This window comes from Dryobates pubescens, chromosome 2, assembly GCF_014839835.1.
Source record: "Dryobates pubescens isolate bDryPub1 chromosome 2, bDryPub1.pri, whole genome shotgun sequence".
In the NCBI taxonomy this organism is placed as follows: domain Eukaryota; kingdom Metazoa; phylum Chordata; class Aves; order Piciformes; family Picidae; genus Dryobates; species Dryobates pubescens.
In genome coordinates, this window is record NC_071613.1 from 39,821,622 (window position 1) to 39,847,739 (window position 26,118).

The 26,118-nt window shown below is 42.1% G+C and overlaps 1 protein-coding gene across 1 annotated transcript in view; it reads right to left on the reverse strand.

The window, feature by feature from the left end:
- Window positions 1-817: 817 nt before the first annotated feature.
- The window catches only part of SMARCAL1 (SWI/SNF related, matrix associated, actin dependent regulator of chromatin, subfamily a like 1), a 37,603-nt gene continuing 12,302 nt past the window's right edge, over window positions 818-26,118 (reverse strand). Inside the window, exons 7-16 of the mRNA XM_009911181.2 lie at window positions 24,950-25,108; window positions 21,715-21,780; window positions 13,266-13,406; window positions 8,426-8,644; window positions 7,556-7,626; window positions 4,872-4,974; window positions 3,609-3,791; window positions 3,028-3,128; window positions 1,425-1,521; window positions 818-1,042 (exon numbers count right to left, since the gene is read on the reverse strand). Coding sequence (XP_009909483.2) covers window positions 836-1,042; window positions 1,425-1,521; window positions 3,028-3,128; window positions 3,609-3,791; window positions 4,872-4,974; window positions 7,556-7,626; window positions 8,426-8,644; window positions 13,266-13,406; window positions 21,715-21,780; window positions 24,950-25,108 — 1,347 coding nt within the window. The 3' untranslated portion in view covers window positions 818-835. The remainder of the gene's footprint in view (window positions 1,043-1,424; window positions 1,522-3,027; window positions 3,129-3,608; window positions 3,792-4,871; window positions 4,975-7,555; window positions 7,627-8,425; window positions 8,645-13,265; window positions 13,407-21,714; window positions 21,781-24,949; window positions 25,109-26,118) is intronic.

Genomic DNA, 26,118 nt, shown 5'->3' on the forward strand with positions numbered 1-26,118 from the left:
TTATAGTGCTTCGTTTCAAGGTACTGACTGCTCTGCAGAGACAAAAAAACCGGGGCTCTCCTTCACAAAACATCAAGGTCTGTCTGGATCTTTTCTCCTCACTGTCAAGCTGAGTGCCAGAGACACAGTTTGTGAGTGACCCAAGTAAAAGCCAAAATTTGCCAATGAACTAACTCATAAATACAGACTAAAATTCTTGGAGATGGACCCGGTTGTTAAAAGCCCTCTTCCGTTGCTAAGAAGTTAGTTTTCACAACAGTTCTGCCTTGTGGACAGAAGCCATTATCTGCTGGTTAAACAAAGCAACCAGGAAAGCTGACATGCTGAAACAAAGCACCATGCTACTTGCCCATTGCCATTTGGTCATTTGCTGTGGTGGGTTTGAAGTTCCTCTGTCCCCCCCCGGCCAAGGACCAGGGGAAGCTACTAGCTTCTCCCTCCCTGCCTTCCCCTCACCCCACTGTACAAAAGCAACAAGAGAAAGGAACAGCGAAGTTAGACTTAGCCAAGGCCAGCCAAAAGCACATTACCTCTCCCAAGTGAAGCAAAACCAGCCAGAGATCAGTTGGGAAGAGAAAGAGGGAAGAATTGTTATGGTACAGCTCCTCTTATTCTAGAAACCAGGCCTGCAAAATGTGCAGGCTGCCAGATGTGTGCTGCTCACCTGTCACACTGTCAGCCTACCTTCTCTTCCTTTGGGATAAAATGCACTGGAGATACAGAAAACATATAGTCTTTTATTCTGGAAACTCAATAAAATAATACTTGATTGGCTATCTCTTTTTTAATAATGGTAAAAAAATAATGTTAGCCATTGTGGCTTTTGGTCTCATCATTACATTTGAAAAAAGTCCTCCATACGTCGCTTTCTGGGGGGACTCACTGAACTTGTCTCTCCTCCTGTATCTTGCAAGGCACTGCCAGAGTCAAATTTGCAGCAAGCATCAGCTGCCTCCAGAAGCAAAGCTTCGTCAATGTCATCTCCACTCTCAGAGAAGGCCCTCTGGAAAAGGTCGTAGATGGTCTTCTGCTTTGGATCTGGCTGAGAAATTAGGACAGAATCAGCATACACATTGTCACATAAAAACAAAGTGAGCAGCCATCAGAGGGCACTCATCCTGAGACAGTATCTACATGTATATATATTATATATATATATACACAACCTATACACACATCCCAGAGACATATATATATGCTATGAAGGCTATCATGTCTCCTTGCATGCAGCAGGCTTGAGAACTCTGTAGAGAGTCCAAGTCAAGGTATGGATGCTGAGAAAGAATAGAAGAATCTGATCTGTAGCACCAAAGGCAGGACAGGTGTAAGGTCAGCCAGCCCATCACCTGCCAGTCTAGATGTACAAAAGCCAAAGCCCATTCAGCCTCTCCCATGGACCCTCAATATTCTTTCAGGTCAATTACCTTAGGGCAGTAATTAGTGGACTCAGCTGTTTCAGAGAAATTAGTTTCTGAAAGACCAGCTTCCCCCAGCACTTTCATTTTCTCTTGAATCATTGGCCTAGGAGAGATAAACAGGTATTACTGAAAGGAAGAAAATAGCATGTAAGGACAGTATGTCATTTACTCTGTGTGGATGGAAAGACATCTAACAGGGATATATCAAGATGGCATTTCTACCAAAGCTTGTTAGTTCCTTAACCTGTTTATGGTGATTGTGTGCTGTCTTGGGATATCAGTCAATCCAATTTAAGGTAGTATCAATCCAATTTAAATAAGTAACAAGAAGAAGATTTCAGGATGTTTGAAGAACACATATCCAGTAATGAAACTATTTGACTGAGGCACCACCAATGAAAGCAGAACAAGAAGATGCAGATAAAGGGAGTCCTAACAGCCTGTGTGTTCAGTCTTCCAGGTAAGCAAGAGTAATCTCATTACTCTTACTTAATCATTAACAGACACATCAGCAGGTATCTCCTGATGTATTGCAGGAGAAAGAATCCACCACAAGCCCAAGAAAATGAGAAGTCCCAAACACCGGCAGATTGGACACTGAAAGAAGCAAAGGCTAACAGCACAGTTGATTCCTTTACCCAATAGCCTTGTTGTCTTGTTCTTTTTCTCGCCTTTAAAAAAGGATGATACTGTCTTCCTCTGGAGAGCCACATTTGCTTCCCATTAAGCATTAATGGCTGCACAGACAGCATTTCACAAATAAAAGCAGAATTACTGTCATTAACTTCCCATGAAATGTGGGCGATGCATCAGTTTCCAGATTCCTGCATTGTAAGGTTATAATTATTTGCTATCATGATATTCTGGGAACTGCACAAGTTCACCGAGTTCATTCGTTCCTTCAAACAAGGTAATAAAGATATAATCTTGGACTTTAAATAACCAGCTAGTTGGTAATTTCTTTCCATCATTTGCAGGTCAGTTCCCTTGCAGCACTAAGGATTTTCCAAATGCTCCCCTTCTCCAGGATGTCAGATTCCCCAGCACTGAGGAGCAGTGCCCACTGATAGCTCCCACCTCAACTCTCCAGAGATGGGTCAGTAGCACTTTTCTAATCCGTCTGGAAGGGCTCACTGAAGAGCAAGAGGAAAGCAACAGTGCAGTCCTCCTCCACAGCTCCCTGTCAAAGCCTTCAGCAGACTGCTCCTCAGACCCAACCCACAATAAGCAGCCATCTCCAGTGTCTGTTGACTTTGCTTGAAAGTACTCAGCACTTTATCACAGCACACAAATGTTCTGGGCTGTATCTCAGACAACTCCTTCTCCTTATACAGAGGCTGTGAAGGTTTTAGATGCATCGGCTCTCCCAGAATTTCTCTCAACAGCCATTTCTTTGTCACATAACTACTTCTATTCCTCCTACTCATCCTCCAGAGAGTTCTGTCCACTGTGGCCAGGCCCTGTTACCAGCTCACAGCAGCCCTCATTAGCAGTTCATGCTCCTCAGCTCACAGGCTGCGGAAATCAGCTCCCACATTAAGCACCTTACATTGCATGTGACAGAGTGAAAACAAGTGGCAGGAGAACCAAAGTGTCTTCCAATTCCTACCATAAGTAGTCATCTGCTGTGCCTTTAGCCACCAGGTAGTGAATATTAACAGAGCTGGTCTGTCCAATTCGATGTGCCCGATCTTCTGCTTGGATCAAAATCTTTATGTGAAAACACAACATAGAAAATACAGTGAGAACTACAACACCAGAGAATGGGCAGAGCTTGTTTCTTGTACTTTGCAATAATTTCTCATCTGGATCCTGTTAACATCTGCATCCATAAACACAGACTAAGCCAAGAAGTAATCTGGAGCACTAGGTTCCCAAAAAGCGCTGAACATTTCTCTGGAGTAGAGGTCAGCACTGATGATGCACCCTTTCAGGTCTTGGCTGGGCAAGTGGTTGCAAGCTGTCAAATTATGAACCAGAACATGTTTCCCTTTCCTCCCACCTTCTCCAGGCAACAGGCTATGACCAGCCTCACTGGTTCAAGCCGAAGCTCCTGGGGTGCACAGACAAGAAGCCGTAAGAGAAAGAAACATGCTAGAGAAAGTCCCTTGTCCATTACATCATCTCCTAAGCGCCAACGTTTCTGCTCCCCAGGGAGTATCCAACCTCTGTCCCCTCCAGGATGCATACCCCTGGGTTCCAGAAGAGCTCTGCAAACACCACCAGGTCCGCAGCAGACAATGTCAGGCCCATGTTTGCAGCAGTGAGGGACAGCACCGCCACAGTCTGCTTCTCTGAGTTCTGGAACTTGCGGCACAGGGACTGCCGCTCGGCTGATGTTGTGGACCCATCAATGCGAATGTATTCAACATGCTGTGAAAAGGCAGAAGATGGAGAGCCCTGTGTTCCCTTTCCTTATCCTCCTTTCACATTTTGTGGATTCTGTTCCCCACAACAGAACCAGGAAAATGAAAAGCCAACATTGGTATTTTTAAGACCTTTCCTCACCGTTAAGGCAGAGGCACTGTAGCTCAGCATATGATGCACCTCCCCTCTGTTCACAAGGCATGACTTCTCCATAATTATGTCCCTTGCCCTCCCACCAGTCCTGAGCAACAGGAAGGACAGCCACAAGCTGGTGACTCAAGCGCAGTGGAAAGGCAGCTGGCTTAATACAAAGCTGAATACTGTTGATGCTACAGCTGCTGCAACCCACACAATGTCCCTAAGTCTTCCCTGGTTTGTGATGGAAGGAGATGGGATCCTACTCTGTGGTAGGCTCAGGAAAGGCATGACAAACCTGGGTGATGCAAGGCAGTAACTATTCAGTGTCCAACCTCTTTTCTGTACCAGAAGATGCTACCAAAGAGGCAAAGTCACCACAGCCACTGCGGTTTATAATTTGGAATATTAACTCAAACCATCCTTCACATTGACACAGCATGACTCAGAATGCTTTAGGGGCATCCATGGAAGTCTCATATCAATAATTAGCCAAACACAAGTCAGAGAGATGACTGGCAGGTCAATCAAGTCTCCCTACAGCATCCCAGTTCAAAAATGTAAGAGCACCACACAGATAAATGAAGGCAGCCATAGCTGACCTTGGATTGTGACCTTCTCTATCTGAGAAAAGCCTGGAGCACAAAGCAGAGATGGCCACACAGGGTAACACTCTTCCAGGAATTCACAGGCTCCAGGGCAGATGATGGAGAATAAAGAACATCAAATTCCACAAAAGCCATTCAGCTAGTACAAACTGCATCCTGTGAGGCATTCACCCTGACAGCTCAGCAACCTCAGTGATGGGCACATTCAGAATCACAGCAAGTAGAAACTACCTCTGCCACTAACTTTCATAAGCACTCTAACTAGCCATAACTCTGGGGAGCTCTTAATCAGATTTGAAGCTGGAATACTGACAAAGTTAAGACAATTCAGTGAAGTACTTACCTTGTTATCCAGCACTGCAACTATTGCATCCAGCACAATCTTGTGATGAGCAAACACCAGGAATTTATGATTCCCACTTTCCAGTAACTCCAGGATGTATTCTCTGGACAAAGAAGTTTAAAAAAAACCCACAAAACAACCCACAAGTTTACATAAAATCATGTACTGAGAGCATGCAGGCTTTACTTCTAACAGCTTTTTAAGATACTGCTTATCTATACACAGAAGCTAGGGAATAGGCTAGCATAAAAAAGTTGTAGTAAAATGCAAGTAGCAAGTAAAGTCTCCTATAGATTAAAAAAAAGACAAGGCAGGAAAATCCATTCATTTTAATTCACTACAGCTGTACAGTTGCCTACCTTTATACATGGGTATCACTGAGAATCTATTATATCCTGATTGAAATATGACATCCCAGACCAATCAACTGGAAGCCATTTGCACTTATTAGTTGATCTCATTCACTTTTATGTATTTCTGACTTTTGCACAATCACAGTACACAAAAGATAATCTGTACACAATTAATCTTCCTCTGTTTACTGAAGTTTGGTTTTATTTTAGAAGCATGGATCAGAGTATCCTAATAGTTTTGCTTGAAAGAGTTCCCATTGACAATTTACTACAGTCTCACAATTTAAATACATTAGCTGTTTCCAGGAATTATCCATACACACATAGGCTAATGACCAGTGAAAGGTAACAAGACTCCTTGTAAGCCCAAGTGTTAGTTAAATGAAAATAGCTGGCTTTTGCTAATAGCAGAGCTACAGAACCCATTTCTGTGTAGTAACTTCTATTACAACTAGGCCAACTGGAGCCTGAAAAACACCTATAAGCCTGAAATTTGTAACTAAGTATAGCAACAGCTATCAGAAAGGATGATACAAATGTCATCTTTTTTTTTAGAATAGCAAAGTTGTTGTGAAGATCAGGAATACTAAGTTCTTTGCTAAATACAACACAGCTTAGGTCAGCAGCAACTGTCAGAAACACTAAGAAGGATTTCAGGCACTGTATTAAGATGTATCAGGGCTTTGCAGGCAGCTCCCAGGGTTTGTGACATTCAGATGCCAGCTACCTAACAAAATAATTTCACTGAGAAATCTGGGAGAGAAGAGGGATCGCTGGATATCAGTGCAAACATTCAGTGTGCAAGCAGATGCCAACATGTTTTAGCCTGGAGAAGAGAAGGATCAGGGGTGACCTCATTGCCCTCTACAGCTACCTGAAAGGTGGTTGTAGACAGGAAGGCGGTTGGTCTCTTCTCCCAGGCAACCAGCACCAGAACAAGGGGACACAGTCTCAAGCTGTGCCAGGGGGGGTTTAGACTCGAGGTGAGGAAAAAGTTCTTCACTGAGCGAGTCATTCGTCATTGGAATGGGCTGCCCAGGGAGGTGGTGGAGTCGCCGTCCCTGGAGGTGTTCAAGGGGAGAATGGACGTGGCACTTGGTGCCATGGTCTAGTTGTGGGGTCTGTTGGGACAGGTTGGACTTGATGATCCTTGGGGTCTCTTCCAACCTTGGTTATACTGTGATGTTACAATTACTTTATATCTCATTCCCATATTCCATGTAACAAATGGTTAGTCATTTCAAAGGAGGCAGTGGAAGACACTCATCAAGGCTAAGATATGGGAGGTGTTGATGATCATACCATTAGCTAGATGGTCCTGTACTTTACCAGCATGTAATAAGTAGTATCTTAAATGCTACTAAACTCCAGGGGAAAAAATAAATTAGCTCCTACCAGAGAGTCAACTAAGTGACACTTTATTGTTTAATATTCAGTTCACACTTGTAAGTGAATTAAAAGGAAGAAAGTCTTCTAACTGTTCACTAACTTAAAAGGAAGAAACTCTTCTACAGAAATGAGCACTGGGACTCTGAAGTGCAGTTCTGTGCCAAACAGGCAAGTTCTGTGACAGCAAGGTCTGTGACTGTGAAATCATACAGTGCACATCAGCTGGTCCTTACATGCAGAAAGCTGCAGAACAGCTAACTGCTTCCATGTTACTAGCATAATACTTATTAAAAAGTCATGCTATATGACCTAAAGCAACTCCTTTGCAGTCCCAGCAGAAAGTGTAAGGATGACAGGGCATGGAAAGTCACAGAAGGAAATTTTTCCTGGGGAAGACAGAATAAAAAGCACATTTATGATAGAAAGTTTTTACTACCTAGGTCCCATGTGAGTGCTATAGAAAAGCCAAGAACTTCAGCAGGAGCTATGACATCCTTAAATTACACTACTAATAAAGCTCAGTCCATCTCATAAGTTTTTTGGCTCACAGGGCTTCTGCTGCAATAGGATTGCTGCTTTGCTTTTCTCAAATTCTGTTGATACTTTTAGTTTCATTACTCCCTGCCACCCACCTCCTGCCTAAACTGAAATAGGGCCAGCACCAGGGACTTGATCCAAGTCTCAAACACCACGTAATTTTAGATGGTTCAAACCACAGTTTAGATCCATATCTGGAATGAAATCAGAAGACTTATTCAGCCTAGGCACTATGAGAGAAGAAAACATTTAGTGCATTGTAATTAAAATTTTTTTTTTTTCCTAAGCTGGCTCAAAGCTATGCTTCATGTCCCTGCACTGTTATCTCTAAGGCACTGTTTTCCTTTTCTCAGTGGAAAAAACACAATTTACTAGGCAAGAATGAAGCAATGACATGCAGCTTACACGACTGAGTGGATTTTAGCTTCTGCTGTTTTGCTGTAGAAGACAAGAAGAGCCTCCTTCTCCTGCTGTTTCTGCAAAAAGAAAAGTAAATAAATGTGAGCCTCAGAAGTGCCTTTTCTCCTTCTTGCTTACAGATCTGGGATGTCTGCTGCTGCCAATAAACACTCTACTTGGAAAAAAATCTGCCTAAAAATGCACAGCAGAAGGGGACTGGAGGGGTAAATCTACTCACCACTGGGTATGGTAAATACTCACACACTCCTATTTCTAAAACCTCTCTTCCTAACACCTACTCAAATTCTGCAAGTTGGATGACAAGCAGATGACAAACAGTTTTAGTTGAGAAAGCATTTCCCAACTAAAATGGCAATGAAAAGCTCCAAGCTCTTACAGAACTTACTAGCAACCTAGGAGCCTAGAACCTGCATTTGCCACCCATACAAGAAAAACAAACAAACAAATCTAAAATACACACTTCACATTTTTGTCTTCTGCTATTCTCACAATGCAGCTTCAGCGAGGCTGTGTTTGCAGAGTGAATGGGATCACACAGCAAGACAGAAGAGTAAGTAGAGGCAGGAGATACAGAAGACCCTTAGAAAGGACTTACAAGAGAGGAAAAGAGACAAAATGGTATTTTGCACAAGGGGACAAAGTAGGTCACTTAAGTAAAAAGGAAAAAAAAAGCTAAGCTGGTTTGATTGTATTGTACATTCATTTAAGGCTGTGCCTTCAGCATCCACTCCATCTCCACACAAGGTGTGGCTCTGACCTCCCTTGGAATCCAAAGTACTGTTTTTCCACCGATGTTTTGAAATAAAAGGTACCTGAAATATCAATGCCTCATCATGGAAGTAGTTTTGGACTTACACTTTTATATCCCTGGGCCATCTTCTTTGCTTCAGCTGCCAAGACAGCTTTGGTCTTTGCACTAATGCCTTCAGGAGCCACCACAACCATTTTGCGTTGCTTGGCTGGGAGCTGGGACAGGACATCTGACTTCAGACGTCGGATCATGATGGACTCTTCCAGCAAAATTTTCAGTTCAGTTAAGTTGGATGATCCAGAGTAGTCCCAACCCCATGGCAACTAGGAAAGATCAAAGCAGTTATCAGTGTCAGAAGCAACTGGTCTGCCAGCAGTCCAAGAGCAGAAAAATCTTGCAGGGAAACTGGACAAGGACCTAATGGTCAGTAGAAGGAGATACTTAACAAAAACTGCAGCAAGATACAAATTCACAAACTAATCCACCCAACAGGAAGGTTATTTATAAACTTGCCTTTTTTTCTACCTAAAAGTACTCAGGGACACACAGGGAAGAGAAAGGTATGGATCCCTACCACAGCACAGTGCCTTGTCCTCACACAGTAAGGTGTTTCTGCTCTCCACTTGCAGCTCTGAGCAGGCTGACAGAACTCACTGCAATTCTGTGCACACATATTTTCATCAGATTTAAGCAGAGAGAGACAAAAATCTTCTCTAACAGTATGAGGACAAACATCCCTAACCCAAATGCCTTCACAGAAATGTTATACTCCTGTTATCCACTGTGACCTGTCTTTTGATCTGCTTCCTAACACTGTTTCTGCCATCATGATGTTTGGCTCAGACTCGAGTAAACCACAATTAAATGGTGTCCCAAAATACATTTGTCCAAGCGTTGTTTCTTCAAAGCATCATCGCTTCAAAGCTCCTCTGAACAAACCCCTCATTTACTCCTTGAAGCACTTGCCCCTGAACCCACCCTATCCTCCAAGATCCTATGTAAAGACAACCTATCTCTGTTCAATTAATCTCAGCTCATTACTCCACAGCCTATTGTTTGTTCTCCAGAAAAGAACAAGCTGACAAACAGTGGCATCAAAATTGGTACACTCCCCTAAGAAATAGCTTTGAACAACTTTCTTTTGCACAGGAGACCAATAAGGCTTTTGTGCTGAAGTTAGAGTGAGAACTTTCTGCTGAAGTTTCATAAATAAGTGTATGAAATACAGCTACAGTAATACTGAAAAATAAAGCAGGGCATGTTAGGAGACAGAAAGAGAACAAATCCAACAGCTTATAGGCAATTAAGACATCTCTGATACCTGGAACTGAACATTCCTACTTCAGACTGAGACATAACAGGACAATCTGCAATTCTATTGTCATGTTGCACTGATGTGAACTATTAACTGACTTCAGATTCTAGCACTTATGGTCACCATCAAAGCTTATTTGACTTCATCAAATTTAAGTTAAAACTTTGGCTCTGACAAGAGCTCAGTGCTATACAGCTAGAGGTAATAAGCCCACCTGGATGTAAGCCAAGCCCTTCAAAAGCCAACATGGGTATTACTGCTCTGCATCACTAAAACCAGGAGCACAATGCAGATACATCCCTCAGGTCTGCATAAAGCTGGCCCAAGTCTAGCTGGGTTATTAGCTTTAGGAACACTGCATGAAAGCTGACAGTGCTGTGCCCCAGTCGTTGTCTTTGTGCCCCCTTTCCAGATTCCCTCATGCTTTGTGGGCCCAAAAGAGCAGATGTACAGATCCAGAAAGCACTCACCTGGTGCTGTACTCAGCCTTGTAAGCTCTCTGCTTTACACAGCCCTTGGTGCGCAGGTAGCTAAGTAGCAGGAATCAACACTGGCTAGGCTGCTGAGCAAAACCTGCTACAGGGCCTGAACGCTCTCCTCACAGTCTACCCATGCAACCCATGACTTTCCACTTTCCATTTCCATAATAAACAAGTAATGAATATGCTTTGTGTCCACATAGCACAATTCATTTCAGAGGAGAAACATCATCATCGCTCTGAAAGAACCAGTACAGTATCTACTGTCATATTAAAAAGCACATCCAGGCAGAATCCCTACTACATTTCCTTTGTGGTGACTGCAGCTGGAACAATTTGCAGACAAGGGTACATGCTAATTCTGTGCTGCACCTAGCAAGTGATTAAAAAAAGATGGTTGGTTGTTTTTTTTTTTAATTAAAATACAGTTTGATATATTATATTGTGGAAAGAAGAGAAAGAAAGAAACAAGAGGGACATTCATTTTGCAAAAAATACACATCTGGCTTTGATCCATAACATTCCAGAACAAATGCTTGCAACTGTGATTTTCTTCCCAAAGTGTTACAGCATCTTACATGAGTCAGTAAACTCATTACAGTGCTAGAAAAGCTGCCAAACTCTTACAAATTCAGAGCATGTGCTCAGATAGAAATTATTTAATACTTGCCAACATCAGCCAGTTTGAAAAATGAATTCACAGCATGTATTTTGGGAAACAGACTTGAGGTATTTTGTAAATAAGCAGGTGACATTTCACTTTCAGCATTTTTAGAAGTACAGATGCTGGAGGCTGAAATTACAGAATGATAAACTTTTGTATCATTTCTAGTCACATCTGCAGGTATTTTCAAATTTCTGCTAAAAAAAAATCTATTATCTTCAATTTATATTCAATTTGAAACCAGTCAGGTTCTAGTTTCAAATGTAACAGTTCAGACTTCTTTTTTTAAGTCTTATAATGTAATCAGATTAATTAATAATACCAAAATGTTTTTACATAGCACCTTACATCCTGACTGATCCCCAAAAGCCTTGCAAAACCTCTCTGGTTCTGTGCAATTCTATCTCCAGTCACAATGCTGCCACTTTCAGGACAGAAAGAAGAATCTGTTTAAGGAATGAGAGCAAAAATACCACAGAATTTCTTCACCATCTAAGGTTTGAGCTGCAAAAAGGAACAGGAAGGACATATACAGTCTTGAGGGAACAACTACAATCATCAAAACACACTTTAATTTACTCATTGCTGATCAGGATCTATAGCAAACCAATATCCAGCAGTCTCATTTTTCCCATATCCCTTCATTTCCAGCAGCCCCATTTCTTCCTTCTCTAGACAGCCAAATTCATTCTAGGTTCACGTTATAATTTACTGCCATTAATTGTAGCAAACTGTCCCAGGTGAGCAGTAAGAAGACTAGTAATGTTCAACTATCTAGTAGACACAGGTCAGAGAAGCATAACTGCACTAGAAACCCTGCAGAGTTTTTGAAGGGAAGCTGATATTGATTGTGCTCTCCATGCTGAGTTTCATTGTGGGTTGAAAACTCATTTTACACTGAATATAGTATTACAAACTGGACCTTGTAAAACCATTCTCTTTCATTCCATTCAAGATCATACCTGAGGTCCATATACCTCCTAAGTGAAGCAACAGCTAGTCATGCAGAACTATACACTTTACCCTCAAAGGGTTTATGAAACTTCAAACCTATTTAGACTCACACACTGCAATTCAGCTTTGCTTTTTACTGAAGAGAATCAATGAGATTGAACTGCACCTGGACACTACTCACACAGGAATCTTTCAACAAAGATAATGAAGCTCAGCCGAAGGCATGGCTCTCTCCTATGTAATACCTGCTATGGATGGAGAAAGTTTACCCTCTGCCAGGAAAGCAGTGCTTTGTTCACAGGAATGCTGTCATCTTTCAGAACTCAAGGTCTGTATCTGTGATTCTGAGTGCTAGTGGCCTTATTTTACATCAGTGACAACAGTGTATGAGTACCAAAGCCAAACAACTGCTCATCCAACTTGCACATTTGGACATACATAGAACAGCACTACACTACCTATTTAAGTAGAAGTGGGCATTCAGATCCATGAAAAAAGGGACTTGAGGACTCTCAGAGTGAAGTATGGTCCATCTTGACAGAAGTTTGGCATGTTAGCTACCTCAAGCAGAGATCAGAAAAAGACACAAGAGCACGCTACAAATAACTGTGTTTTTAGGGCACACACTGATGACGTTCAATAAATATTTTGGAGCATCAAAATGGTCATTTGGTGAAAAATATTGCCCAGTCTTACAGAAGATGAGGCACAAAAAGTGATCACTTGAGAGCAAAGCAGAGCATGCAAGTTCATGCACTACATGTCCATGCTCACACTGCCAAGCCACATGCTTGTCTTGGAGGAACTGGAGGGCACGCCTGATTAGAGGGCTCTTGTGCTAAAGCTTATCCCAGGGGAACTTGAATTGCCTTTTTCCTGTCTATGCAACCAGCACAGAAGATCCTAGAGCCTCCTCGTACAACAGGCAGCAGTGAAAGCTATTCTCTTACCATTTTGTGTTCCAGCACACACAGCAGCCCTAGAAATGGCAAATCCAAGTACAGCTGAGTTGCCCATATATTGACAGCAACACCATCATCATGGCTGCAAATGCTGGCTTCCTGCAAAGCCAAGATCTTGCAAGGGTTGCCCCTAATGAATCTGCTGAAACCACTGCTGAGCAGCTGGCAGGGGTAGGAGAAGTTAACTTACTTTCAAGATATGCTAAGGATCAGTCACTAAAATGGACTAGAAACTAGCTTAGGGTTGGGGTTTTTCTATCTCAGTTAGCTCAAACCTGCAGCTAAATAACAGTACTTTCTGAATTGGCATTTAGTCACAAATGCCCAGTAGTTAACTCTGCCCATTTAAAACACTCCCCAGCTATGGCCACTTTATTTTGTTTGGGGTTTTTTTAATAGCTTTTTGCTTCCCTCACTTCTCAGTTTGAGAGGTTTCAAAATGTTAACCTGCAGCAACACTCCCTGAACATCAGACAGAAGGAAGGTAAGAAAAAGCCTCTACATTTTGAAAATACATAAAATAAAATGCAATTTGCAGAGTGACATCTGTCACTTCCTCCACTGAAGTACCTTCTTGGCATCACAGTAGCGCAGCCCAAAAGAGTGGAACTGTGGGAAGAAGGTTGGCTGCACAGCCGCGATCTGCGTGTAGAGCTCCATGGGCCGTGACATGGCAGGGGTTCCCGAGAGCAAGATCACTCTCTTGGCAGCCTGGGAAAGCAGAATAGAGCACTGTTACCATACAGCTTACAAGATAAGCAGTATCTGCTAAGAAGTCATCCCTAGTCCTGAAAGAAAATCCCAGAGCCATTGTCAGAGCACCTTAAATGGAAGTGTACTTCACCCTTCACAGACTTTCAGCCTTCACTGCCTGAAGACACTAAAAGGCAGTGCTGAGAACTTCCAGGAAGCATGACAAAAATATTGCTTCTTATTCATCACCCAGATGCTGTAAGGGAAGGAGATATCAACTTTTGTAACAGTACTTTCTGAATTGGCATTTAGTCACAAGACACATTAGTATCTTATGCCTGGTTCAACATTTCATTTGCCTTCAGATGTTACAGCAAAATGACGCACCCTCTCAGGTACACCTTCACTCTCAAAAAATTCCCTTGTAATAAACCTGACACAGCAAGCCAGAAACAGCTTGGCTTCCTTACAAAAGCAGAAGAGATCCAGAAAACCAGGCCTCCTTTTTTTTTTTTTTCCTTTCTTAATTCTACTAGGAAGGAGAGAAAGATGAAGCTGCTTGAAGCAGGATCAGAACATGAGCTGGATGCTAGAACATGAGCTAATAAACACAAATTTAGTTAGTAAAACTGCTCTGCTCAGTATTGGGAGATACTAAATTAAGGAATTTTATTAGAAATTATTGAAGGCCAAGGAAACAATAGGTCTGTATCTTGGTGCCATGGTTTAGTAGTCATGAGGTCTTGGGTGACAGGTTGGACTTGATGATCTTTGAGGTCTTTTGCAACCTTATTGATTCTATGATTCTAAATCATGCAAAAAAAAAAAATGTTAAACACGTTGTAGGTAAGACAGGAAGGGGATAGGAATTCTGTATCTAAAATAGGTGCTCCCAAAATTGAGGCAAAAACCCCCCCAACACATTCTGTAGACATAAACTCCTCCAAGATGAATTTCTATCCTCATACCTCCAGTATTATATAATTCTATTATTTGACAAGAGCTATGAATTTTTACTGCTGTAAATTCACCTATAGCAGTTAAATTACACATGCCTTGTAATTTCCTGCATGGTTTAATGCAAGCTCATTAAAATAACAAAGAGCTTCTTTGAGTGACATCTGTACCAACAGCTCATTCATATTTAAATTAAAAAGAAAATTAAATCCTTTTATTGTTTCACTGAGACCTATCAGTCACCCAAATCTATGCAGCTGATGCATCCATTCACCAATCAAATCTGCTGGAAAAGGAGCTCACAGATCAGTTACCGGAAATTAATTTCAGGACTTTTTATCAGCTACTTATATATAGGTTGCAATCAAGGTGGGACTTGCCTTCTCCCTCCATCCCTATTAAGTAGATCAGAAGGAAATATCACCACCAGGATCAGACAATTCCCACAAACATTTTAAAAAGCAGGATATTTATTGAACTAAGGAAGAGTAGAAGTCAAACCTTTGGACACGTCAGAAGGTGAGAGTTTGCACAAGACTTTCTGCTACTCAAAAAAAGAGAGGATTCAGAGACCAAAGATAGGAGATCCCATGAGGAAATGAAGCAATAAAGCACAAATTAGGTCAGTTTTCAAAAATAAGGTAACAGTGGAGATCAACTGAGCAGCATCCAGACAACATTTGATGCCTTGCAAATCTTTTGCAGAATAAACTGACACCATCCTGAGAAATCTGCCAGTCCTACATGTGCAAGAAGCCTCCAAATTAAACTTTTTCCTCCTGGACTAACAGAAGGCCACTGCTAGCAAAATAGACAACATGGAAGTCATGCAATTACAGACAGCTCATTTCAAATAACTCTGGATCAAGCTAAAGAGAGAAAAGGTCATTCAAAACAGACCAGGGACATATTAAAGGCAACATAAATCCAAGTGTGTTAAAAGGTTTTAAGACATTCTCAAGGCTCCTCCTCTTTGAAGGGTGTGCCCCAGGAGCTAGATGAGATGAGGTTGGATCACTAATTCCCCAGTAGTCAAATCAATTAGTCAGGCTCCTTCCCCAAACAAGTATCAAAAGAGAGAAATATGAAGTTACAGGTTATTTGAATTCTAAACTTGTCCAGCTGCTGTTTTGCTGTGCACAACTTACTTCTGAACAGATAGGGCATCTAACCACTGAAACCACTGACACACCTTCTACAATTAACCATTTAAAACAAACCAAGAACTAAAACCCAACAATGGCAAGTATGACAACAAAAACATCCCAACAAAACCCCAAAAGCTCTGCAAGTGCTGGTAAGCACTTGAAGAAATCAAGTCAAAAAAACGTGTGGAATATAGGTGGTCTTAACTCATTATCCCAAGGGTCCTTTTCAGTTTTAAAATCAATGACAGAAGGAGCCCAAGAATAAAATACTAAGACAAGAAGTTTCTGAGTGCTGAAGGCTAACTTATATTCTGGATGAAATAAATGGCTTTGATTCACATTTCTTTTTCTAGTGGCAACTCATTTGGAATAGATGCCAATAAAGATTTGCTCCTGCAAAGAAGCCTCTGTTGATTACTGTTTAATTCTTGTTTCCTGCTGAACCTTCTGTGCTGTCAAGAGAGAAAACTTACTCTCTTTCTTCTGAGGTCTATAATATTGGAACAACAATACAGTAAATAAGATTGCAGGGACCAGCAAAGACTTTCTACCAAGGCCACATCTGTAATCAATTGGTACACCATTCCACATAGGAGAACTAACATTAGCTACCCATTAGCATTTAGGCATGAAGCTTAATCTTCCCCAGAAAGCACTCTTCTCTCTCATGTCTCTTTGGGATTATTCTTACAGCTACTTTCTTGCAAGACTGCTTAAGGGAACTCAAGACAGTGATTGACTAGTGGAGCCCTGATCTGTAGCCCTCATTTACTAAGTAACATAAGACAATTGTGGCTTTGTAGTACTACACTCGCACACAATATACCAGCAAGAATTAATCCCACAGCTGTGACAACATTAAAAAAAGTAATTTTTGAAAGTCAAAGAATAATTTACAAAAGGGTAACCCTCAAGAGCACTCACTTGAGAGGTTAAAACCCAGCATCCAAATGATTTGAAGGGAAGAGGGGGAGAGGGGGGAAGGGGGAGGTTTATGCCACAAAGAAATAATTGAACATGCAAAGAGCCTCATTGACATACAATGACTGTCTCTGTGTTAAATGAATCTCACAGCATGAGCTCTGCCATATGCTAACAGACTGATATACTTTTTAAAGTAAGTGTGGCTGGCTCTAGCTGTACAATTTTTTGTGTCCCCAGTTTTAGCTTGCTCTGTCATTTTGAACCGCTTATCGTAAGATTAGCTTAGCCGGTGAAATGACAAATCTGAGAGTTTCAGAATACAATAATCACCTGATAAAACAGAAGATCAGATAAAGGGAAAGAGTTGTAGCTGGTTTTGAGAAGTCTCTTTCTGTGGTTGGGTAAAACAGGGCTTTGCATTTCATAAGATCATAGTATCAGTCAGGGTTGGAAGGGACCACGAGGATCATCTAGTTCCAACCCCACTGCCATGGGCAGGGACATCCCACACTAGATCAGGCTGGCCAGAGCCTCATCCAGCCTGGGCTTAAACACCTCCAGGGATGGCACCCCAGCCACCTCCCTGGACAACCCATTCCAGGGCTTCACCACTCTCATGGGGAAGAACTTCCTCCTCACCTCCAGCCTGAATCTCCCCACCTCCAGCTTCATTCCATTCCCCCTAGTCCTATCACTACCTGAGATCCTGAGAAGTCCCTCCCCAGCCTTCTTGTGGGCCCCCTTCAGATACTAGAAGGCCACAATTAGGTCACCTTGGAGCCCTCTCCTCTCCAGACTGAACAGCCCCAACTCTTTCAGTCTGTCTTCATAGGAGAGGTGCTCCAGCCCTCTGATCGTCCTCGTGGCCCTTCTCTGGACATGCCCCAGCATGTCCATACCCCTCCTGTACTAGGGGCTCCAGAACTGGATGCAGTACTCCTACATTTGTTCCTGTTGGGTTTTTTTAATAACCAGTGTCTCTCCCCATTCTTAAGTGACATCTAGACAGAAAATGTGTGTCAATTTGCGACAGTCAGCTAAAGCAAATTACACTACCTATTTTGAGAAGGAAAGGGAAATTATAAGGTAAGAGCAGATCTGAAGATGTGAGCTTGAGGACTACCAGCTTCTTCAATTTCAAGATGAAGTCACTTCTCTCTGCAGGTGGCAACAAGTAAAAGCTTATTTATTCAATCTATGTGTATTTTTTATGCCTAAAGACAGCAGCTGTTTTATTTCCCAATGGAAAGGGAAATTTCTGTATTCCATCGTCACCTTCTACCTTCAGCATTGGCCTATTTCCATTATTTTTAAGCATCTCTTTATTAAAACAAGCACAAAGAGTATTATGTTCCAGACACACAAGGTATTAGGACTTCCATAATAGCGACAAAGACCTTTAACTCTGCAAACATCAGGATGTGCATCATGTTATTAACCTGAACAGCAGCTCAATAGGAACAATCACATTAGCAATATTACCCAAATGTTTTGGAACAAAGCCCACAGGGAACACCATGGGAATAAGACCATTTTATGCCCCTGGAATCTTTGATTCTGTACTACTTTATTTCTCAGTTTCTAACCCAGTTCTTCACTAAAAACTCACTGTTGTGCTTCCAAAAATTCATCCATGTTCCATTGGGACCTCTGCCAGTTTCCATTGCCTTGCAGTATTCCATGAAATTACAGAAGAACAAAGACCATACAGTACTTTGGCTGGTAGAAGGATGTAGAATCCTTCTCACTCTGGTCCCAAGAGATCCCACCACAGATCACTGAAAAACTTCCATTTTGGTTTTAATTCTTCTCTACACCCCTGGGACTTTGCTGTTTTATGGATATTGATAACATGAATACTCCCTCTCCTATGTCAACGTCTCTGGGCCAATCTAATCTTGAAAGGAAAAAAACAAATGCTTACAAAATGTGTAAGATCATGACACATTCTGCCTCTGAGGGAGGCAGACGCAGGATAGAGGCAAAGGGAAAAAACAGTATTATCAGTACTCCCAGAAGAGCTTAGTTGTAGTCATGAGACTAAAGAAAACAACAAGCTAACAAGTAGGTCGTATTACTGACTGCCACAGCCTTGGATTGGGGCAGGGACAAGCCAAGCCTGACTGGGACTTTTGGATACTCAATCAAAGCCCAACAGTATGAGGCCATTTTCATTTTGATGTGTGTGGAAACAAGACAAAAGGACTACCTTCAACACAAGAACTTCTAGCCCTCTTGAGTACCATGAAAGATGCTAAAGCTAGGGACAGATCTCATGCAGCTGCTGGCACAGACTGGACAGTGTGAAAGCTGGCTGAGCTTGAAAGCAGATTTTTACCACATGCCAAAACACCAAAGGGCTCTTTTCTACTATAGCTTGCAATCCATACGCCTCCATAATTTTGCAGAGATGCACACAGACTGTGTACAAACTCTGCCACCTGGTTTCATGTAGGCAGATGAAGCATTCTCCCCCATGTACAAGTCTGCACACCCACAATTTTGCACTGGGAATGTGAAGGGAGTAAGAAATCTGGGCCTAAACACTTTGCTGCTACTATTTCAGCTCACTCTTACTGTTTGTGTAATTACAAGTTCTCCTCAAAGTTTTGACCAGGAACAGGAAGTTGGGCACAATGTGTCTATACACTTACTCTAAACTAGCAACAACCTGAGGCAAGATGCCAGGTAGTGAGCATGGTCACTGCATATATCCAGCCATCATAAAAATGCACTAAAAAGTCTTTCTGGCCACACTTCCTATTGTCCCAAGCAAAAAATTCCTACATCTCTGTCAGGGTAGTGGCGTCAGGGTAGTGGCTATGTATATCACAAAGATAATGAATAATACACACAGGGCTTGTGTGGGTGTGTTTTAAATGTTAACAAAATGTCTTGAAGTTCCCAACTGACAAACTTAAGCCATGTTTAATCCATGGTTCTGCCTGACAATTCCATACCACACTTGTTCCACAATATATACAAGAGAGCAGGAAAAGATACTAAAACTTAAATGAGGCTTTAAGTACTGTTAACCACAGATTAAATACTTATTATTCAAACAGAATCTGTTCCTGTGACTTTTCTATCAAGATTAAAACAATCCATTAAGTATGGATGAAAGTGACAGAAACATTTCAGGTTTAGAAACTATCAACTTAGATTTTCCCAGTGCCATTATGGACTCAGGTTTTTGTAGTATGAAAAGGATCAGATTTCTGAGGTTTGGTTGTGGTTGGGTTTTTGGGGTTTTCTGGTTCCTTTTTGCTCTTTTCCCCCCACTATTTCCTGTCCCCAAAAGGTAGTTCAAGACTAAGCTTTCATGCTTTAGGATGTTAAGAACCTCCCAGAAAATATAAGTGATTATGTCAATTTCAGAGTTTAAAAAGTAGTACAATGCCAGCAACAGTTAGAAGTGGCAATGCCTAGCAGGCAGGTAAGGCATGAGTTGCTTCCCTTCGCTCCTCTTACAGCACTGGCACGGCTTCCCACTATGACTTTGAGTCTGGGACTGAGGTGCCAGAAGTAGTATGCCTGTCAAGGGCTTGTCAATAAATATACCAGTTTTTGGTCTCTTGTAAGAGCCCCAGTACTGCTCTAATCCTTTTGACATACATAAAGAAGGCAAGAGCAACAATATTATCCTCAGCAGAGTGTCTATCAATGCCTCTTATTGAATAACCTGAAAGTATTAAGTAAAATACTGGAAAAACTTCCAGTTTTACCCCATTTACTACAAATGATAACATGGTACAGTTGTTAAATCCAGTATTCAAGTGACAAAACCCCTTACTCTGGCAGTTCTTTCAAATACAAAAGCATTGCTGTGATGTGCTACACCAGTAGGGAACACAGCATCACTCCTTGGTACTCGAAGACAAAGCTACCAGAGGGACTGCTTTTAGAGCAAAATGCCTGTGTTGGAAAACAAGGAGGGCAGAAGGGTGGCCATTGCAGTAAATACACTTTGGAAGTTACAGTCAGCAAGCAGGAGAATAAAATTTGCATTAATATCTAACAAAATATCTGGCACAAAATATCTCACTGCAGGTGAGATAATGCATTAGAGGAACACAAACCTCTCAATGCTTTCAGAAGACTAAAATTCAGTTTCAGAAGTACTAGTTCTCAATTCTCTAAGGCCAGTGATGTGACAACATGAAACTGTAAATTCTCAGTAAAGCCCATACAGGCAATTAACCTCTGCTTAACAGCTACCATCTTTCATATCTTGTAGCCTACAAGTAATTTTGACAAGCTGATCCTTACAAAGTTACAAATAAGAAAAGGATAAGAATGCTTTGGGTGCATTTTGCAGTGAGCTAAGTGTGTTCTTTCCCATCATTTTCAGACAAACACTCTAATAATTGTACTTCAAACTGCTCATAAAATTGGACCTCCTACTTTGTTTCCAAACATTAAAAACTGAAGTGATTTGAAAGCCAAGAGAAGCCAAGAGGCAGGCCTTTAAAGAGAACAATTAAGTTATTCAAGGGCAACCACCTTCAGCTTGCCATTAAGAATCTTGCATATAAAAGTTGGCTGTTAAAGCCATCACAGATCGCATCTTCTCTTTATACACACTTGCTGGTAATTGCTGAAGAGGAACTGCATTTACCTTGTTCTAATGTACACACTCTGCAGTGTCTAGAAACTGCTCCTAACTTTAATGTGCTAGAGGCTACCAGGGAGAGTTTGATTCTTTGATTCCAGTACAACAGGCAGACATTAAAATTTACATTTCTTCTGTTATTGCATAATTGAACATTGCCTCCCTTCTGCGGGCCACCTGTCTTGCTAACCTCACATTCTGCCATTCCCTGCTAGTTCTGTACATTTAACCAGCAGGAACATTCCCGAACCCCAGCGACACAAACACTTTGGAAGCTTACAGTAATAGAAAATCAAAGCTAAAGGACAGGATCTAGGTAATGCCATTTTGATATACAGCAGCTATTTGTGTGCCAAGCAGTAACTGATAATGACTATTTCTATTAAGCAAGCTACATTAACACTGCTATATTCTTTGTATTCTCTGAGTGCCTACATTAAGTTCTGACATTCTCACTACAAAACTCAGCAGTGTCACAATTGGATCAAGGGAGCTTTGGTATTACCATCTAACATGGGTATGGAAACAAGTAGCTAAGCCAGATACAACTTTTGCTCTTGGATCTACAACGTTACCTGGATTTCCTCTTGCATTCAGCTGCTGGCTCCTAAACCTGGTAAATGGAGCAACTCTGCTTTGGGAGCCTGACCCTAGCTGCTGGCAGTTTGGCACCCAGGATACGCACCTTAAGCAGAGGCATGGCAACTCGGCATCGTGCAGTTTTTATGTTCTTCAGGAAATGAGATTCATCCTGAAACAAAACAAGCATGAAAGTGAAGACAGTTCTGATCCCACAGTCCCAACTGTAGGCTACAGCATAAATTCTTAGCATTCTCAGCTATCTAATATTACAAGCCTGACATCCCAGAGGATAATTCAAGCACTAGGATAGTCACATCAAATTCTGAACAAAAAGACAACATGGAGAGTAGCAGGCAGGCTTCCTACATTCAAACCTGCAGCTGCAAGCAAATGGAACAGAAAGCAAACCTTAAGGCCATGAATCTCAAATGCTGACAAATAAGTGAGCAGAAGGGGCTGGAGAGTGAAGAAGAAAGAGGAGCATTATTTCCATCACCAGTACTCATTTGCCCCTACATGTCCTTTAAATAGAGCAAATACAGAAGGCCTATACAGTGCCAGTTCCCTAAGTAAGAGGTTAATAAAAACTATAGGGGAAAAAAAGAAATCTAATTAGGATCCAACTGTTCTGCTGATAGGGCTCACCAGGTGGATAACAACCTCCTGCTTGAGACATCACCCCCAAACAAGCGTCACCGCTACTGCTGAAGCAAGGCAGAACTTCAACATAAGTAGTAATTGACACCTTCCAAGGATACATTCTCATCTTTCCATGTGTGGATGAGCAAGCAACCATGCATATAAAGACAGTATCAATGCTTAGCCTCTCAGGCACAGCCTTCTTCCCCCTGATTAACAAATAAGCCACATTAGCGTTCCCAGCCATCAAAAGATTGGAAGAAAAGGCAGGGAAGCTCAACGTGCAGTAGGACTACTCTCATCTCTTAAAAAATACAGGGTCCAGATTTGAACATAAAAGCACACAGAAAGACCATTTGCCAGTTCAGGGCTGGTAACAGGTTCCAGGGCCGTAGCCCTAATCAATAGAATTATAGAATTGTTAGGGTTGGAAGGGACCTCAAGGATCATCCAGTTCCAACCCCCCTGCCATGGGCAGGGACACCTCACACTAGATCAGGTTGCCCAGAGCCACATCCAGCCTGGGCTCAAAAACCTCCAGGGATGGGGCCTCCACCACCTCCCTGGGCAACCTGTTCCAAGGTCTCACCACCCTTATGGTGAAGAACTTCTTCCTAACATCCAATCTGAATCCACCCATTTCTTATTTTTTCCCCCTAGTCCTATCACTACCTGACATCCTAAAAAGTCCCTCACCAGCTTTCTTGTAGGCCCCCTTCAGATACTGGAAGGCCACAATTAGGTCTCTTCAGAGCCTTCTCTTCTCCAGACTGAATAGCCCCAACTCCCTCAGTCTGTCCTCATAGAAGAGGTGCTCCAGCACTTTAATCATCCTTGTGGCCCTCCTCTGGACATGCTCCAGCACATCCAGATCCTTTCTGTAATAGAGGCTCCAGAACCAGATGCAGTAGTCCAGGTGCAGTCTCACAAGAGTGGAATAGAGGAGGAGAACCACCTCCCTGGACCTGCTGGCTATGCTTCTCCTGATGCAGCCCAGGATGTGATTGGTTTTCTGGGCTGCAAGTGCACACTGTTGGCTCATGTCGAGCTCCTCATCCACCAGCACCCCCAGGTCCTTTTTTTCAGGGCTGCTCTTGAGCTAGTCACTGCCCAGCCTCTATCAGTGCCTGGGATTGCCCCAACTCAGATGCAGGACCTTGCACTTGGTCTTGTTGAAACTCATGAGGTTGTCACAGGCCCACCACACCAGCCTGTCTTGAAAATGGGAGTTATGTTTCCCCTTTTCCAGTCAGTGGGGACCTCCCCAGACTGCCACGGCTTTTGGAATGTGATGGAGAGCAACCTAGCAAACTCATCCGCCAGTTCCCTCAGCACCCGTGGGTATATCCCATTGAGTCCCATGGACTTGAACACTTTCAGGTTCTTCAGATGGTCATGAACCTGATTTTCACTCACTCCTTCTTCCAGTCCCTGCCCTTACCTTCCATTATCCTGGGAGTGTGGCTGGAGCCCTTGCCAGTGAAGACTGAGGTCATTGAGAAGAAGTCATTGAGAACCTCAGCCTTTTCCATGCCACTTGTCACCAGATCACCTGTTTCCTTTCTAAGGGGGCCCACACCTTCCTTAGTCTTCTTTTTACCATTAATATACCCATAGAAATTTTTACTGTTCCCCTTGATGTCCCTGGCTAGATTTGATTCTAACTGAGCTTTAGCTTTTCTAACCGGGTCTCTTGCTGCTCGGGCAGCTTCCTGATATGTCCCCCATTCCAGCTGTCCTTTCTTCCACTCCTTGTAGAGTTTCTTTTTGTGTGCCAGCATGTCCAGGAGCTCCTTGCTCAAGTCTAAGTCAAGTCAATGCCTAAGTCCCTTCAACTCCAAGCACACAAAAGTAGCAATCTGCATTTCCACCATGACAGAATGTCTTGTCAGAGAGTGGGAAGAGGAGAAAAATAGTTTGGTCTCTAAAGAACTCCATCTATTCCCACATTCCCATCTGATGCTGAGAAACAAAAGTATTATTATGTTGTAATTGTCATGATCTTAGGGACAAGTGCATATGTGCTCTGAACACTAGACTGAGAACATCAAACAGTCTTAGTAAGTTATATATGTACTTTTGGCCTCTCTTGATCCAAGCTGATTATGAAACACTAGACATTTTGAATTTTGAGTAACCAAAGCCCAGGCAAATGCCTTTTACCATGCCTGTGTAAAAGGTTAAAAATGGATTTTGAAGTAATTTATTAAAAAAAAATAAAAATACAAGTCATCAAAGAAGGCTTAATGCAGATTATCAGTGGAACACAAGCAAAGGCAGATTTCTTTGTGCTTTATCCACATACTCGATGTTAGAGGTTATCTGGTTTACTGGATAAACAGTAACATCATCCTGAAGTCCAATGCCTCCTTAAAAATACACAATTTGAAGACTATTGTATTGACACACCACATTAAACACCTTTCTCTCCAGCAGACATGCCAAACCACAATGAAATCAGAGGTACCTTAATCAGTAAAAGAGAAAACACAGCCTCAGGAATGAAAAGGGAATTAAACTCTACTAGGTTTCAGAGAAATGTCCTGCTTCTACTCAAGACGACAGCTGTAACCACAGCCACAACTGCAAGGTAGTTTCAGTCCTAAATAAGGCCCACTTCACACTTCTCTGCTGTAAAACACTAAGGTTACCCCATTTGCAGCATATAAATAATTCTGACATTCTAGTGTACCACTTACAATAATAACTACTTGGAAAGTGTTCTTAAGCTGCTTGTCCATCTTGCTGAGGAGATCAAAGCTGACAATGTTGATCAAGCTTGCTGTTAGGTTGTCCTTGCCAGTCACTATGACATTGGTGCTACCTGGACTCAAGGATGGAAGCCATCTGTGAAATGCCTGGAGGAAGAGGAAAGCAATTAATTGCATTCTGGTGTTTATGTCCTCTGTTGGGATCCCAAAGAACTTCATGAGCATCCTCATGAAATAAAGCAAGAACGAGAAGCCATCCCACCTGCCAATAGAAATCAGCTAGGAGCACAGTAAGACTGACTAACCTTCCTAAAGCAGCAACCCAAGTAACAGGAACATGAAGATCAGAAATTAGGCTAAAAGGCCAAATTTACCTTCTACAGCTAGGAAGGCTCAAACATGCTCTATTCTTGCTTCTTACTGAAAAAGCCCTCTCATGTGTAGTAGAAATGTGCATAACCTCATGACAATGTTACCTGCTATGCTCAGAGCCAGAGAATGCAGTGACTACCACTGACAGGGAAATTTAGCTTTCCTATTCAACAGAAGACTTGAGGTTATGAAACTCCAATTTCTAAGCAGAAAGACCTCTCATTACAGTAATGCTTACTCCATAGTGAGGATGAAGTACAACCCATCCAGATCAACAAAAACCCTTTCAGCATCCCCCTTCTTAAACTATTTAAAAAAAAACAACTTCAAACAAACAAAATGAAAAGATCAAGTTGACAACACACCAGCTGCTCTATGACAGCAGCTGAAATACATGTGGTGATAGTCATTCAAATCAACCTCTTGAAATGCTCCACACACCAGAGCAAGATATCCTCCCCCAAACCCATCTGTTAGCTACTGAGCACCCACCATTTATTTCCCTTGTAATTGTATCCCCAATGACATCAAACTCCCTGCAACATTTGAGTTCTGCTGATGTTGCTCTGCAGAGAACTAACTGGGGCTTTAGCAGTCAGGATCTGATCCCAAGTGCACCCAAGTGGGGATGAGATATAGAATCTCTGCTCCTAGGCACTTCACTTGTGGAAATCCCCCAATTGTCACTCCTGTCCTCTCTTCAGCAACCACATGCAGCAGCCAGGACTTAAATGTGAGAAACTAACAATTAATTATCCTTCACCACTTACAGTAAGTATTACAAC